Source organism: Betta splendens, chromosome 8 (genome assembly GCF_900634795.4).
Source record: "Betta splendens chromosome 8, fBetSpl5.4, whole genome shotgun sequence".
Classification (NCBI taxonomy): domain Eukaryota; kingdom Metazoa; phylum Chordata; class Actinopteri; order Anabantiformes; family Osphronemidae; genus Betta; species Betta splendens.
This window is the reverse complement of record NC_040888.2, coordinates 14,007,765-14,020,057: the sequence shown is the minus strand read 5'-3', so window position 1 is coordinate 14,020,057 and position 12,293 is coordinate 14,007,765. Positions and strand designations below refer to the sequence as shown.

The window sequence follows — 12,293 nt, the reverse complement described above, 5'->3', positions numbered from 1 at the left end:
CTGTGGCCCTTCACTGGGTCGGTGTGGGGTCTACCAGGGACAAGTGTCCCACGGCCCCATATATCACGGCCTGTCTGCCCTGCTGTAGACCACACCGTCTCTGTCTGACCCCTCAGCAGATTAGCAAGGTGACTCACGCTCAGAGACCCGGACGAATGGGCCGCAGTAATCAAATGCAAATTTGTCGAATTTAAGAAGCCAGCGTCCCCCTGGGGCTGTGAACAGACAGGCTTTCATGTTCCTCCTGCCTGTGGTCACTGATGAGGTAATGATGGCCGAGGCATGAAGGGCGAAGATAAAGTGCTGTAACACAACACGTCTGCATGATCGTGATGGACACCTAACCCTCCACTGGAAGGCAGGGATCCAGCCTCTTTATGCCCAGCCCAAGTGCTGTTTTCCTGGAAAGAAGAGCTCGCCATTCCCCTTCCCCCCCAGACGAGCTCCCTGCTGGCCCCCCTCTCCAGCTGGATTGCAGGGCTCTTAATTATAATGTGGCACGCTGGTCAGATGAGAGGCCTGCAGTAACCTGATGCAGGTATTATTCCCAGGCCCTGCTGACAGTGGCAGGTAAGAGGAGCCTCCTGCTGAAACGCTAACCCTAAGTGCTTGTTCCGAGCCAGAACGCTGCAAACTGAAAGCGCTAAACACCAACACCTGGTGATGTTAGTGCTTGAAGTGGGGTCGAACTGTTGTGAGCTCTGGTGGAAGGCTGGGTGATGGTGATGACAACACAACGCCAGTGTGTTGCCAACTGCTTCCTCGGTTTAATATGCTGCCGAGGTAAAAGACAGGACATGGAGGTAAAGCTCAGACCAGTCGTCTAATAGGGATGAAATAACCAGTTTTGGTCACAGTCAAAACGTTTCTCTTCCCGTTGCCCCACAACTTCTTTGGCATTCATCTCCCTAAATGAAAGTCAGTTATTGAGTTGGTGGGAGCCCCGTCTGAAGCTTATCTACTGCCCCCCACCTCCACCTCCCCAAACTCCCCACATCCCAAAAAGATGGAGAAGACAGGGAATACATCTTTTTTAGAACACAGCTAATGAAAGGCCTGTTGCCCGGGTAACTGCTGGTACCATTGTCATGTGGGAGTCGGGGGTGGTTATGGGTGAGGCTCAGTTACTGGTCCACCAGTTTACCCAGGCTGTGTGGTTGATTAGGGAGGGACTGGGGAGGGATGGTGCAGCCGATAGAAAGAGCGGCAGGATGGAGCCTCAGATTTATTATAGTGGTGGTTTTGTAAAAGCTCTCTTAACTCACTAAAGGCTGTGCGCCGTCAGAAGAACACACTGACCAACAGCAGGATCCAGAGCCAGGGGATGCATTCCCATCTGCTGCTGAAGGACAGTGAGCAATTCATCATGTAAAAACACCCCATTAGAGAGAATTCTTTCAAAATGCTAACGAACAGACGGAATTTTGCTCTTTTATTGACTGTTTTAAACGTTTGTATAAAATAAAATACGGCATCTCGTCCCACAGTTGAATCTAAAGATGGTTCCTACAATGGCTACAGGTAACATCTTGTGGCTGGTGGACTTCAAGGATGTCTCCACAAACAGACAGAAGGAAATTATATGTTGAAATGTTTTTAAGCTAATTTTTCATCATTATACCCAAACTAACTTTTCGTGTCAGCTTCCACAAACCAGGGCAGCGATGCAGAGACATTGTCTGTGTTCACAGGTAAACGTTTGGTTTATTACCAGGCAGCCTTTTCAGCACAAAATGTTTCTGTGGGCAAGATTTATTTCTATTGTATCATAAAGAACTATTCAGTTTATACATCTGGATCTTTTGTCACGTCCATATCACATTTTGGGCGAAGATTTGTGGATCAGTGAATACAGGTGTGTGTGTGTCTGTGTGCCAGTGCATGTGTGTTTATATGTGTGTGTGTGTGTGTGTGTGTGTGTGTGTGTGTGTGTGTGTGTGTGTTTGTGTCCCAGTGCGTGCGTGTGTGTGTGTGTGCGTGCGTCCTGCATTGCAGCGCCGGCTGATGCCTCCTTTGTCAGGAGGACATAGCTAGGGAGGGTAGTCTGACAGCCATCACAGGCTTAGTGAGCAATACACACTCTGTTTAACAACAAGAAAACAATACCCAGGGAAACAGGGGGAGGGCCTCCGCATTCATTTGGCAACGCTGGGGATGTTCTTTTGTAGGTGTTTCAGTGGAAAGAAAGAGGCAGCAGAAGAGCAACATGACAAGGTCACTCCTGGAGTGAGCAGTAAAACTCCACTGCTGGAAAAACACAGCGACCAAATAGTCAGACACATGTTGGTCAAAAGGTTTCAGTCTGTGTTTCAGGTTTGTTTGTAGTCCAGGTCAGGGAAGAGAAGACCACTTTACATTACAGATTACATGGCAACTATAAATGAGACAGAAATGTCTAATGACAGTGAGCGTTAACAAATCAAATGGGATCAACATACAAAATGCAGATTGGTCGCAGCAATTCTACAATGTAAAGGATGTTTCAGGCAAACACCTGATAATAAATGTAGAGAATCCAAAAGGAGCAACCCCACTCATCATTTAGATGAGTTGAAACGTCTCTGTGCTCCATCGAACGACGTCAGGCTTCATCTAAAGGGTCGTAAAAGTGTTACATAAAAATCACAACGTTTAGTTATGACTTCAGAGAAAACATCTGTAAACATCAGCATGGGCCCATCTCGGATCAAACGCCTCCATCCAGCGCCCTTTTATCTGGTTTTCGGTTTCACCTTGCAATCCTCCATGTTCCTCCCTGTTGTCTTCAAGGATTCGTTCGTGTTTTGCTGTCCCGGCAACACAAAGGTGTGTGACTCAGTGCCGTGACAAACAATGGCCTCTAAATAGTCAAGCGAGTTACCAAACACATTCTCAGCTTACACCCCACTCTATACCATTTCACACCAGCTATGTCCATTGTTTCATTCAAATGCACATGGTCATTGTGTTCCCTTGCAATGATGCTGCAGAACCTCTACAACACGTTGTTGGTGGTTCTGATTTTTGCTTTGGCGTAATTGCTTAAAATCCGAGGGACGGTTGACTTTATGAATTTGGAAACATATACCAGTGGCCTAGATGCAGCGTGACACTGAGACTGATGAGGGAAGCGGCGCCTCTCCTCAGTCACATCATCACGGGGGACGTGTGCGCATCACCTGACACCTGCGTGTGCCGCTGAGCGAGTTGCTCCGGAGGCAGCGTGAGAAGGGAGAAGGATGAAGAGCGCCGCAGCAGGGCAGCCTGGGGGCGGGCTGATCCGCGTTTGACCTTGTCAAACAGGCATGTCCCTGCCTGCCTCGTAGCGCAGCACGCAGCCGTCAGGACTTGGACCGCTTCAATGAGGAGTGGAAAAAGGCCACAGTGGCCTCCCTCCACCTCACGCCAACTCTCCAACACATGGCTTTGGCCCGGTGCACGAGCATTTACCACAGCAGATACTTTCACTCGGCTTCGTCTCTTATTCCCGCGCTTTCCAGACTTTATTTGGTTTCTTTATGTCTTTGTTTGTTTCACAGCGGAGGGACGGCTGTTAAATGCTGCTGCTTTACATATCTTAGACTTTGCCTTCAATAGGTGAGCTGCCGTGGCGACGCCGGTGACAAAGGCCCTGCTCCGCACACAGCCGGCCGGGCCGGGTCGGGCTCCCGCCTCGGACCCCCTCGCTGCTCGGCCGGCCGGCCCTGCTGCCAGCGGCCCTGCTCCAGTCTGGAGGCTGTCCATTCACCGCGGCCTGAAGTAGCGCGGTTTTGTTTTCTGTTGCTTTTGTAGTCAGTGAATCCAGAATAACTTGTGGGTGGACTTACTCTTTGCTGTTTGCTACAGCTGAACAGCAACTGGCCGATTCGTGGTTTTATCAAACCAACCAGTGCAGATGAAAACAGCAACTGAGACCAGAGAGCTTCAGTCTGAGCCCAGCCTGAGCTTTAACTGCTCAGCAGGTCTGTCTGGGCCTACAGGCATCAGGTCACGTCAGTTCAAATCCAGTCTGATGGATTGAAACAGAAGCTATAGGCAGAAGCAACAGTGAGAAGAGCTCCTTTTATTCACTGAATAGTGCATAAAAGCTTCATTAAGTAAATTCAAATATGACAAAACTTTAAAGCGTGCAATGAACATTTCCAGACCCCAGAAACGTTACATCCAGAGCCTGGGAGAGAATATTTCTCCCAAAAATTAAAAATGTGAGCTTCACTGTGGCAAAGGAAAATTAGAAGAAAATGTAGAGCTGGACCATAAAGAGGACAATTATTAAATTACACTGGAAATGTAAACAAATGTTTACCACTTCATCACCAGCCATCACCTTATCCACTGCTGAGGATGTTGACTCTCAGTGTAGTTTTCCTTCTTTCCCTGATCTTTGCAGAACAACCCTGAGTTCCAGGTTTGGTCTTAATATGTGATCTAATAACATCTGTAAGTGAGGAATGATTGACTTCACAAGAGGGAAGTGAAACTGTGATTAACTGACAGTTTTAACCATTTAACCCCGCAGACTTACTGTCTGTTGACGATTCCTTCTAATCCCGTTATTGCTGTTGGCTTTTACAAAAGTTAATGGATGAGTTGTGCGTCTATGAAGTTTATGACTTCACTGACCCCCCCCTTTTCCTCCCTGTCTGTCCCTGGCAACACCGTGCCTATCATCACTCCTTTACAGCTGGGTGAGTCTGGAACGTTAGTGTGTGTGTGTGTGTGTGTGTGTGTGTGTGTGTGTGTGTGTGTGTGTGTGTGTGTGTGTGTGTGTGTGTGTTTGTGTGTGTGGCAGGGTGGGGGGGGGTTGATCTTTACACCCCCCACCAGCGATCAGACAAACACTTATTAACTGAGAAGAATGCAAAGACGAGCGGGGAAGTGAAGAAGACCCACCCCCCATCTTCACTTTCTTCACTCCTTGTAAGACAGACTGATCCAGAGTTTTCCAGAACAATGCAGCTCCGGGGGGAAGAGGAGGTCCACAGACATGGAGACCTTATGGGCCAGAGACGTCCACTAATGCCTTTGTTATATATAGTAGTGCTTATGTTATTGGACTATAACTATGCTGAAATTAAAAGATTCACATTTAAAAACAGGATTGTTTGTCAGTAGCTTTATACAAAGCGTTGTCTTGATGTTTTTTTTTTGTTTCATATAATCTACTTTATACATTATACCTTACAATAGGTAAACCTGATTGACAGCTGCTACGTTCACGTTGTGTTGCCCAGGGACACGTGTCTAGGCAGAACAAACAAAAATGTTAAGATGACTCATGAAGGAATTCTCCCCCAGTGCCTCAGCCCACGGGAAACACAGCCAAGTACTGTATGGATCAAAACACTATCACAAAACGCAGACCATGATAATGTGACATTCACAGACAGAGCACCTGTATGCTGTTGGAGCATAGCCTTGAACTTGTTGAACCAAAAGTTCAATGGTTCATCACCAATACAGAATATTATAAACAATATATCATTTACAAGAGCCATCTATAGAGAACAGAGCCCAACGTTTGTTTGAAGGCTCCTCTTTGTGATTTGCTCCTGTTCACTGTCAAATCGACACCCTCACATCCTCTAACATCACAGACACGTGGATTGGTTTCAAACAGACACTGAGTGTCAGGAAACAGGCAAATCCATTAGCAAACAAAGCTGCACTGGGGACACAGACACCTGAGGTCCTAAACATTGTTGTCTCCCTTCGTCCCCTCAGTCAGAGCTGCATCACCGTCACTAATCCGCTAAATTTGTTGTCATTTGTCCTCATTCACAGACCCTTCACTGCTCCTTTGAAGGAAACTCCCTTGTTTACATGTGGATTAAACATAGACAATAGGCAGAGATAAAACTGGTTTTCACCGCACTTGATAAATTCTGTCATGTTATTTGCTTTATAGTTGAGACATGAAATAGTAAAAATCTCAGCATAACACATCAGCTGTAACGCCCTGCTTGCTATTGAACAGGAGGCTGCTGAGGTCAAACAGTAGCACTGCCATGCGACTGAGAAATCAAATATTGAACCTACATCTACCTAAACAGTCCTAATAGAGCTGTTGGTTTCATGCAGTCATTTCATTAAGTTTCCACATTTTAACACAGCTCATTATTCACCGTCGTGCTTTACTTTGTAACTGGTTCATGAGTTGTTTTTGTGATATTTAATTACTGACTTTGGTTCATTTCAAAAACCCACAAGGAGTCAGCAAGTCAGACTGAGCAGTATTGTTGTTGCCTAAAATAAAAATATACCTGACTTCCCTCCTGACTTTACTTTATATACAGTTTATAGACAGACACGAAAAACTGCTCTTGTAACGTTTTTTTTCTGCGTAAAGACAGGAGGAAAAAAAGTAATAATGACAATAATGTGAAATGTCCATTTCTGATGTAAGCTAATAATGACTGCAGTAATACTGTGGATGATTTACACACCGAGCCAAGCTGTGGTAAAACTCATCAGGGTGCAAACATTTACCTTCTTACAACCTCTTGCTGCGAGGTTTCGTTTGTGGTGCGAGTGACCTTTCACAATGACCTTGCTGGCAGTCGTCCTCTCATAGCATCAGTCACTCTGGGTCCTCGAGGCGTGTTTTGTAAGTCAACAATTCACATAAAGCAGACGCACCCCGCCACCCTGAGACTGAGCATACAAACAGCCAAGTTATTCAGTGCCTTAAAAACCAGCGGATTAAGGAATCTGGGATTTGAAAGGCCACCACACAGCCCCAGACTCTGGAGTTAAGCGGCCGTGAATGAGATGTGGCGACTCCACAACAAAGCTACTGTGTCACTCACGCAGTACTGAGGGGAATGCTGACGTCACAGCTCACAAAAGAGGGGGCACTGAAGTTGTAAAATACAGCACACCCCAATCACAAAGTGTTTTTCTCTGTTTGAGTCTCTCTAGTTGTCTCTGTTACAAACCAGAGTCAATGCCAAGTCATTTCTTTGAGACTTCAACAAAGCTGGGTGACGCATTTACACTGGATCTGGATGGAGAGCTACATTTTAGTCCATATTGGGTGAAAAAAAAATGGACTCCCTCTCTCGCTCCGTACTGATGGGTGGCCCAGCCGAGCCAGGGGAAACAGGCCTGCAGATTCTCGTAGTGGTCTCCATGGGGATGAGCAGGACTTGGGCTGGTATCTGGCTTACTGGAAGCCTGGTTTATTGTTGACTTTTAGGAATGGGTGGGGGGCTGCTGCCTTAAGCGTGGGGGTGGAGACAACGTTGGGAACAGAACTTCCTGGTAGTGTGAACGTTGGATCAGGGAAGTTTGCTTCATCACTCCACAGCTCACAGGAGACAAGCTGCTGCCTCGCACCATCATATACAAGTACAGACTGTTACAATACAAGTGTATAAACTATACAAAATACTCAAAAACAAGTACAAACACTACAAATATTTATTGAATATCAATATACTTTGATTAATGGGTCATGGGTTATGGGCCATATGTTATAAATAACATTGTGTTATAGCCACTGATTGTGTTATATATGTAAAATGTAAAAAGATATCACTTTTCACACCATTACTTAGATATTACTAATAAAAGATATTAGTCATGTCCAGGTAAGGTAAAAATAAATAGGAGGGCTTTGCTAAACATTGTCATTTAGCCCCCTCTACTGGCTATTTATCTGTCTGCCTGTCTGTCCGTCCGTCCGTTTGTCCGTCACACACAGTGTAGCATGGCAAAAGCACAGGTGAAAGTTTTATAATTATTTAACATAAGGTCAGTTGACAAAACAGAATCATTTCATCAAGTTAAAATGGAATTTGAAATTAAATTCTTTCTTAAAAACCTCAAAACACTTTAATATAAGCAACTAAAAAAAATATCCTGTGACCTGACAGGGAGGGGAGGTAAGGTTTTAAATGCAATAACTATTTCTGTTTGAGGAAAACCACCTACCTATGCACAATTCTGGCTTGAGTCATTTTGTCTTCTCATTTCAGATGCCTTCAAGTTGGCAGCAGTTCCAACAAAATGAAACCTTCCTAAAACAACATCATACTTTTATGTCATGCTTGAGAAAATGTAGCAAAACATTAAAGACAGTTCAAAAATAAAGTGGTTAATACTTGTATATACCTTACTCATATCTAGTATTCTAGGATTTTTTCTTGGACACGCTTCGTGTGTCGGCAAACTGCGAACGCAGGCACATTGGCGCTGTGATCAGCTGACCTGCTTCTCTGCTCGGTCACATGACTTCATCCGCTTCCTCTCTTTCAACGCTAAATTACCAACTCTACCGAAGAACGTTGTCTCTGGAACAAAGTGTTTTCGTTACTCTTTCGACCGTCAATGAAAACTCACCACAAGCGTGGTTGAAAGCGAGTGGGAAAATGTTCCGTTAAAAATAGGACATTTTTCTGAGTTTGGAGCGGGGAGAGCGGCGCAGGTTCAAGTTTAGATTCTTACTGTAACAACGAATGCCTTGTGGACATTGTGTTTGCCGAGGTGACTGCTAGCAACTATTTATCCCGACAGTGCTTTCTGCTTTTCCTGTCAAGGTACGTACATTAAATCAGAGCTGGAAATGCTTTAAAACCACAGTTTTTCGCATGGAGTTTAGCAAAATCCATTGCTCACTTCTCTTGAAATAATTCCCCCAGAACAGTCTGCAAAAGTAAACGTTTAAAGACATGTGAAGACAGTGAATGAGTAGAATATTACTCGCTCTGAACCAAAAACCCAATAAAAGAAAGGCGACCAGAGGTCAAAGTCAGCGGCTGCACCCACTATGATAAGATATCAGATGCTCCAGTGTCATTTCAAGTCCTGCTGCTTCACCTCTAGTGGAAGTGCTAGATAAAAAGTAAAAAAATGTGTTTGGATGGTGATGATCACCAGATAACCAACAGCCAAGTTGAATTCTGCATTAGAGCTTTCTGTATAAATGTTATAGACAGTTTTTTCATGATCATGCTTTTGACACAACCAGTTAAGAAAATCCACCAGCTTAATGTGTGAATGTCTTGTTACTATGACAACAGTGATCTTTGTTTCTTTTCAGTCATCTGATGCAGAGCAGTGGATTTGTCTCCACCCGTTTGCTGAAAGAAGAAACATGCCGTCTAATAAGTCGGTGTCTGACGCTCCCATCACTCAGTTCGTCAACTGCAGAATCCTGAGGGACCACAAGCTGCAGAGGTACAGCAGACACACCTCCACCTAAAGGTGCCACCAGTTATGGTGTAATAGAACAAGCAAGCGCCAACTCTGCCTGCGTCTGCAGAGAGGACCTGTGGGTGCGTGAAGGGAGGATCCTAGACCCCGAGAAGCTGTTCTTTGACGAGCAGGGGTACGCCGATAAACGCGTGGACTGTGAAGGCAGCATCGTCGCCCCAGGCTTCATAGACGTCCAGATCAATGGTACACACACGACACAATGATCCTATAGCAGCCGCATACACAGTGATAGTTAAAGTCATAGACGTGTCCTGATTAGCCTGTCTTCCCCCATCAGGAGGATACGGCATTGACTTCTCCCAGGCCTCCGATGATGTCAGCAGTGGAATTTCTTTTGTAGCCAAAAAGATTCTGGAGCATGGCGTGACATCCTTCTGCCCAACACTAGTCACGTCTCCCCCCGCGGTCTACCACAAGGTGAACTCGGTGTGCCATACCCTCCCCTTAGGTTGGGTGTAGATGTTTTTGTGACCTTCCTGTTTTTACCTCTCCATTGGCCCAGGTGTGTCCTGACTATTGTTTTAAATCTCTGACAAGATCCAGAAGAGTTCAAACAACCCTGGTTTTATCTGCCTTTCCAAAATGAAGCTGGTTAAGCTTAATGGTCAAAATGTTCATTTCAGGTTCTGCCTCAGGTCAAAGCCCAGAATGGAGGGCAGCACGGAGCTGGAGTTCTCGGTAAGTTGTTACTTTTGCAGCTGACCAAGAAGTAGTACGACTGTTGAGTCGCCCGCTTTTGGACCAGTTGTGCACGTCAAGTTGTGTCACTCCTCCAACTCCTCAGTTCCAGCTCCTCTCTGTCTCTGTGCCATGAGGTTTTCATCTGGAGGGTCCGTTTATCAGTGAGGAGAAGAAAGGAGCACACCCGGAGCAGTATCTCCGCACCTTCCGCTCCGGGGGCATTGAGGACCTGGCCGAGGCCTATGGGAGTCTGGACAACGCTGCCATAGTGACACTGGCTCCTGAGCTGGAGAGCAGCCAGGCAGCAGTGAAGGAGCTCTGCCAGAGGGGCATCACCGTGTCTTTAGGTGAGGAAAACCTTAGTTCTAACGGTACTACACAGACCCGTTGGGTCTATTTAAGAGTCAACTCAAACTCTGCATCTATCTTCATTGCAGGTCACTCGGTGGCAAACCTGTCCCAGGCTGAGGAGGCGGTTCAGAACGGAGCTTCCTTCATTACTCATCTCTTTAATGCCATGCTGCCTGTGAGTCCCGATGCATCCTCTTCTAGACCCCATAAACTAATAACTATTAAACCAGTATCCTCTGTTTCAGGCTTAACTCCCAGAATATTTCTTGCAGTGAATTTGTTTGTGGTGCCTGACATTGTCTCACATCACTGACGTCACCAGTTTCTATTTATAATGTGCTTCAGTTCCACCACCGGGACCCTGGTATAGTGGGTCTGCTGACCAGTGATAAGGTTCCGGCTGGCCGGACCGTGTACTATGGCATGATAGCAGATGGGATCCACACCAACCCTGCTGCGCTACGGATCGCTCACAGGGCTCATCCTTCAGGTCGGCGAGCGTTTGTCCTTCAGCACTAAACATACACACTTTTAAAATATAAATGACCTTTACTGTGGAAACCTTCTGCAGAAAGCTCCGGTCTTGACAAATAACCAGTTAAGTGTTTTCCATCTTTTGGTTCCGTCACGGAGCCCTTGCGGCTTCACTGCAGTGGATTAATTACCCACACACCATTAGATGTGTCTGCTGCTGCGTGTACGTTTAATGTTCCCAGCTGAGGATCTGTATGTTTTTACAGACCAGTACATCCAATAAGCCTGGAACAGCTGGTATCTTTTTTTTGTTGTTCAGGGTTTTGTATTTTCTTAAGGAGGCCATAAAAATAGAACAGGCTGCCTGTTGCCATGTCTCACTCCCAAAACACTTATTAGAGAGCAGAGTCAGGATAAATTGTTGTAACATTCCTCTAGAGCCATAACACAAAGACAATGGTGACCGAGTCAGTCTGGCTAAATTAGCATGTGAACATGCTGCGGCAGTGACACTCACGTCCCTAGTTCTCTTCAGGTCTGGTGTTGGTGACGGACGCCATCACAGCGATGGGTCTTCCTCCTGGCCGTCACACTCTAGGTCAGCAGGTCATCGAGATCCATGGCCTCCACGCTTACGTAGCAGGTCCCGCTTTCATCACGGTCCTTAACTACATGAGCCATTTAGGAGTTTTTATTCGCACATCCATAACGTAGTTTCACTCGTTCTCTTAGGCACCAAGACTCTCAGTGGGAGCATAGCCACAATGGACATGTGTGTTCGCCACTTCAAGCAGGCTTCAGGTCAGTTTGTGTGATCTGTGTAATGCTTTTGGATACACTAGCATAGCATTGGTAATCAAACAAAGTGGGATGTTTGCTGTTGACTGGTGTGTGCTTAATAACAGGCTGCAGTGTGGAGGAGGCCCTGGCTGCTGCCTCGCTCCATCCTGCTCAACTTCTGGGTATCAGCCACAAAAAGGGAAACCTGGACTACGGTTCAGATGCAGGTAAGGACTTATCAACAGGAATCCCCGTTTCTGCAGCATATGGATCCTGAGTCTTTTTGCACATTAGGTCGGTTAATTGCTTATTCATTTTTGCAGATCTTGTTTTGCTTGACGATGCCCTTAACGTCAGATCCACCTATATTTCTGGGGAGGAGGTTTGGAGAAAAGGATCACGGGAGAAAAAGTCGGCAGTTTGAAACTGACCCTACTCAGCTGGAAACATTTGTGCCTTCAGGGGGAAGTGGCTTCCCACAGATCCACATATCTGTTGAATGATTTATTCAGTCGAGACACAAAGCGCACAAACCTCTCAGATCCCAGACAGAACACATCAAGCCGACATGGAGTTGCCCATCATTTCTCTTCACTGTGACCCTTTGCCCCGTATTTCAAAAAGTCTTCGTTTTTTTGAAAATATTCTATTTAGTTAATCCCTGGATCCCAGATTGTTTGTTATAACTTAACTACTTTGCTGCTCTCTGCTTTCTATACACAGTATATACTTTGATCCATATTTCTGTCTGATAAAAGGCTGATTTGTTAATCATTTGCCTCAGTTGCTGAATTTTTACAAGGCGAGAG

General features: G+C 45.7%; 1 protein-coding gene across 3 annotated transcripts; it reads left to right on the top strand.

The window, feature by feature from the left end:
* The first annotated feature begins 8,228 nt into the window (after window positions 1–8,228).
* amdhd2 (amidohydrolase domain containing 2) lies at window positions 8,229–12,225 on the top strand. Of its 3 annotated transcripts, none has more exons than XM_055510749.1 (12): window positions 8,229–8,519; window positions 9,023–9,159; window positions 9,245–9,381; window positions 9,458–9,615; window positions 9,822–9,876; window positions 10,014–10,226; window positions 10,317–10,405; window positions 10,576–10,720; window positions 11,240–11,302; window positions 11,437–11,505; window positions 11,610–11,711; window positions 11,808–12,225. In XM_055510749.1, exons 2-12 carry the CDS (start codon window positions 9,077–9,079, stop codon window positions 11,906–11,908), a joined length of 1,215 nt encoding a protein of 404 aa, XP_055366724.1. In that variant the 5' UTR covers window positions 8,229–8,519; window positions 9,023–9,076; the 3' UTR covers window positions 11,909–12,225. The 3 variants fall into 3 exon arrangements, with proteins under 3 accessions (XP_055366724.1, XP_055366723.1, XP_029015343.1); XM_055510748.1 differs by having other exon boundaries at window positions 8,232–8,519; window positions 11,240–11,347; XM_029159510.3 differs by having other exon boundaries at window positions 8,235–8,519; window positions 9,476–9,615; window positions 11,240–11,347.
* The last annotated feature ends 68 nt before the right edge of the window (window positions 12,226–12,293 follow it).